The following is a 472-nucleotide window of genomic DNA, read 5'->3' as shown; positions in this document are numbered from 1 at the left end:
GTTGCTTCGGCTGCACCCCACTGCCCCGTCCCTGGTTGGGGAGCAGGAGGGGAGGCGCCCGCCCCCCGCGGCGTCAGTGTCCCTCAAATCCCGAGGGCGCGCACTCACCCTCTTGACCAGGAAGCCCTCTTTGAGCACTCCGCCCTCCTCTTCTTCCATGCCGGTGCCCAGGTGCGCGTCCCAGGTGTCGTCCCCGCGGCGCCCGCCTCCGCCGCCCGTGCCCAGGAAGCGACTCCGACCCTGCTGGGGCGACGCCTCCCTGGCCCGGGGCCAGAGCCCGCGGCCGCAGGGCCTTCCTGGCAGGAAGCTGGAGACCTGGGCGGGATGGTGCGATTTGAGTCTCCCCCGAAGGTGTCCCGGGGTCCCTAGGGCGCCTTCCTGGTACAGAGTCCAGCCCTGGAGTCGTCTCCTGGGGAATCTCCCCTGCCCCAATCGCTTGGGCTAGGCAGGGCGCTCCATCCGGGTGCCTCCA

At 71.2% G+C, this 472-nt stretch overlaps 1 protein-coding gene across 1 annotated transcript in view; it reads right to left on the bottom strand.

The window, feature by feature from the left end:
• PLEK2 (pleckstrin 2) overlaps positions 1-174 on the bottom strand; it is a 19207-nt gene extending 19033 nt beyond the window's left edge. The window contains exon 1 of the mRNA XM_004698662.3: positions 109-174. Coding sequence (XP_004698719.3) covers positions 109-159 — 51 coding nt within the window. The 5' untranslated portion in view covers positions 160-174. The remainder of the gene's footprint in view (positions 1-108) is intronic.
• Positions 175-472: the final 298 nt, after the last annotated feature.

Source organism: Echinops telfairi, unplaced genomic scaffold, assembly GCF_000313985.2.
Source record: "Echinops telfairi isolate 266 unplaced genomic scaffold, ASM31398v2 ScPeMD7_18;HRSCAF=68, whole genome shotgun sequence".
Taxonomy (NCBI): Eukaryota; Metazoa; Chordata; class Mammalia; order Afrosoricida; family Tenrecidae; genus Echinops; species Echinops telfairi.
This window is presented reverse-complemented; position numbering and strand designations above follow the sequence as displayed.